The sequence below is a fragment of the Camelus ferus genome, chromosome 10, assembly GCF_009834535.1.
Source record: "Camelus ferus isolate YT-003-E chromosome 10, BCGSAC_Cfer_1.0, whole genome shotgun sequence".
Taxonomy (NCBI): Eukaryota; Metazoa; Chordata; class Mammalia; order Artiodactyla; family Camelidae; genus Camelus; species Camelus ferus.
Genome location: NC_045705.1, coordinates 33,657,747 through 33,660,600, shown reverse-complemented (window position 1 = coordinate 33,660,600; position 2,854 = coordinate 33,657,747). Strand labels below are relative to the sequence as shown.

At 44.8% G+C, this 2,854-nt stretch overlaps 1 protein-coding gene across 1 annotated transcript; it reads left to right on the top strand.

Annotated features, from left to right (window-relative positions):
- Nucleotides 1-1,036: 1,036 nt before the first annotated feature.
- Nucleotides 1,037-1,920, top strand: LOC102505214 (olfactory receptor 1S1). The gene is given in 2 exon segments (XM_032490497.1): nucleotides 1,037-1,280; nucleotides 1,283-1,920. Coding segments are annotated over 2 exon segments (882 nt in total).
- Nucleotides 1,921-2,854: the final 934 nt, after the last annotated feature.

The window sequence follows — 2,854 nt, the reverse complement described above, 5'->3', positions numbered from 1 at the left end:
GAATACTAGCAGTTGGGGAGTTGTGTGTGGCAGGCACGCTCTGTCATGAGAACATGTGGGATTCTACAGAGGTCTTTTCAGGGACTGCCCCCTGACAAGGGCAATGAAGTTTCTCCCTGATCTCTTTCTGACCCCTCTTTCATAAGAGAGCCACTCCATGACCTCTTACTGCTGTAGCTTCCTACCCCAGCAGGTTCCTTCTTGGCAGGAGTCCCACCAAGGTGGCTTGAGCTCAAGGACTTCCTGCAGCATTCACTTGGCCTCTGGGTGACTCACTTGCTCATGTTGTGCCACGTGTGAGGACGCAGGATTGCCCCACCACGCCTTCCCCTCTGCCTCCCGCCATGCCATAGTGGGCTGATCCAGTGGCCTCCCAGCTTTAGAAGGGGAGGCTGACACAAGGCTTTAGGTTCTTATGTGCCCCCTCAACTTTCTCCATTCCCCTCAAATCTAGCCAGGAATGAAGTAGAATTCTGGGCTTAGGTTTTATACACATTCCCCAAGAGCAGTTCTGTTGGAGTCCCCCCCCCAACTTGAGTGGGAAGGAGCACCCACACAGCAGTATATTCTGTGAGCACCCCAACCCTCAGGGGTCCCTACTTCCCCAAACTCTTCACTTTCACGACTCTTCAGATTTCTGTTTTCTTAGATTTAAGGGGCGGAGGTGAATGGTGGGAAAGGTCTTGGGACCAATTAGTTTGTTTTTAAGCAATTCCTTCAGGGATACCTAGTGCCTTTGAAAATGGAATATACCTCACTTATTGTCCTCAATTTAGCACATTTAAACTACATTTGGAGCCAACTGTAAAAATCAATTTCAGAATCATGTTAGAGTTTAAAACATGTTCATTGAGAAATATCTATCCTGTCTCTGTCTTTTCTTCCTAAGGTATTCCCTGAGGCTCTGCTCTGCTGACACAGTTCCTTGTTAAGTAGTCTTTCTCTGCCCTTCGTTCCTCTTCAGCCCAGAGGGCGTGCCCTCCTCCCTGCGGTGGCCACAGTTGAGTGGGACCATATTGAGCTTTCTTGTGGGGATATGAAGACCTTGTGTTCCTTTCTCCAGGTCGGCAGAAATATGCATCAAGGAAACCAAACCACCGTCTCTGAATTCCTCCTCCGGGGACTCTCCAACTGGGCTGAGCAGCAGAAGCTCCTCTTCGTGCTTTTCCTGGGTATGTACCTGGTCACCGTGGGTGGAAATGGGCTCATCATTCTGGCCGTTGGCTTGGATTCTTACCTTCACACCCCCATGTACTTCTTCCTTGCCAATCTATCCTTTCCTTCATGGCCTATGACCATTTTGTGGCTATCTGCCACCCCCTGAGCTACACAACCATCATGGAACCCAGGCTCTGCATTTTGCTCACAGTCATCCTGTGGATCCTCAGTAATGCTGTTGCCCTAACACACACTCTCCTGCTCCTTCCATTGCTCTTCTGTGACAGCAATGCTCTCCCACACTTCTTCTGTGACTTGGCCTTTCTGCTCAGACTGTCCTGCTCAGACACAGTCGTCAATGAGCTTGTGTTGCTTGTCGTGGGCTTATCAGTCATCACCTTCCCCTTCTCCCTCATCCTCTTCTCCTACGTCCGCATCGTCAGGGCTGTCCTGAGACTCTCATGCACAGAGGGGAAGTGGAAAGCCTTCTCCACCTGTGGCTCTCACCTGACAGTTGTCTTACTCTTCTATGGGACCATGGTGGGGGTTTACTTCTGTCCCTCGTCCACTCATCCTAATGACAGAGATCAGACTGGTGCAGTACTGTTCACTGTGGTGGCACCCATGATGAACCCCTTCATCTACAGCCTGAGGAACAAGGACATGAAAGGTGCTCTGAGAAAACTCATCAGTAGGAAAAGGGTTCTCCCTTTGATGCCCTGGGCAACTGAATTCCTTTTATCCCCATTACAACATGGATAATTCTGCCCAGAACTTGAGGCGTACTTGTGATGGTTAAGTTTTTAATGAACTTTCAGATATCTGCCTCTTAATTCAACCTCTGAGGGGTTGGCGCTTTTCCACATAGCTCTGATCTTAGAAGCAAGACCCCAAATGCCCATGGTAAGTCACAAGAATAATATATATCTTGATTATAATCTATGTTACTATTAACTTTTGTGCAAAGTGTTTATACCTTAGATGATAACAAGCGTATGTGACACCTACAGTCTAGCTTCTGCATCTTTGAGGACATTTATTACTAATTCCTTGAATCTAAATTTCTCTAGGTCAGATTTTCTCAAAGTTTGTTTTATCAAAACTGCTATTCAGTGAGATGTTGAATAGTTATAAAAATGAAGAGTTTCACGTTCAAATAATTTGGGGCATTTCTGAGCTAAGGGAAGCAAAATGTCTTAATAGAAAACTTCTGAGACACTATGAACTCATCAACAAAACAGAAACAGACTTGCAGACATAGTAAACAATCTTGTGGTTACCAGAGAAAGGGGGTGGGAAGGGATAAATTTGGGAGTTTGAGATTTACAAATGTTAGCCACTATATATAAAAATAGACTTTTTAAAAAAAATTTTCTGCTGTATAGCACAGGGAACTATGTCCAATACCTTATAATAACCTTCAATGAAAAAGAATATGAAAATTAATATGTGTATGTATACGCATGACTTAGACATTGTGTTGCACACCAGGAATTGACACATTATAGCTGATGGTACCTCAGTTAGAAAATAAATACATAAATAAAAAGAAAACTTCTGGGAGCTTTTAGTATAAATCTCCAGGAAGGTAACATGTGTGCAACATTTCTCAAAACTAAACTTATTCAATCATACAGAACCTGATCCATTACAGAGTGGTACATGGGACTTGGGTTGTACAAAACACATTTTGGGA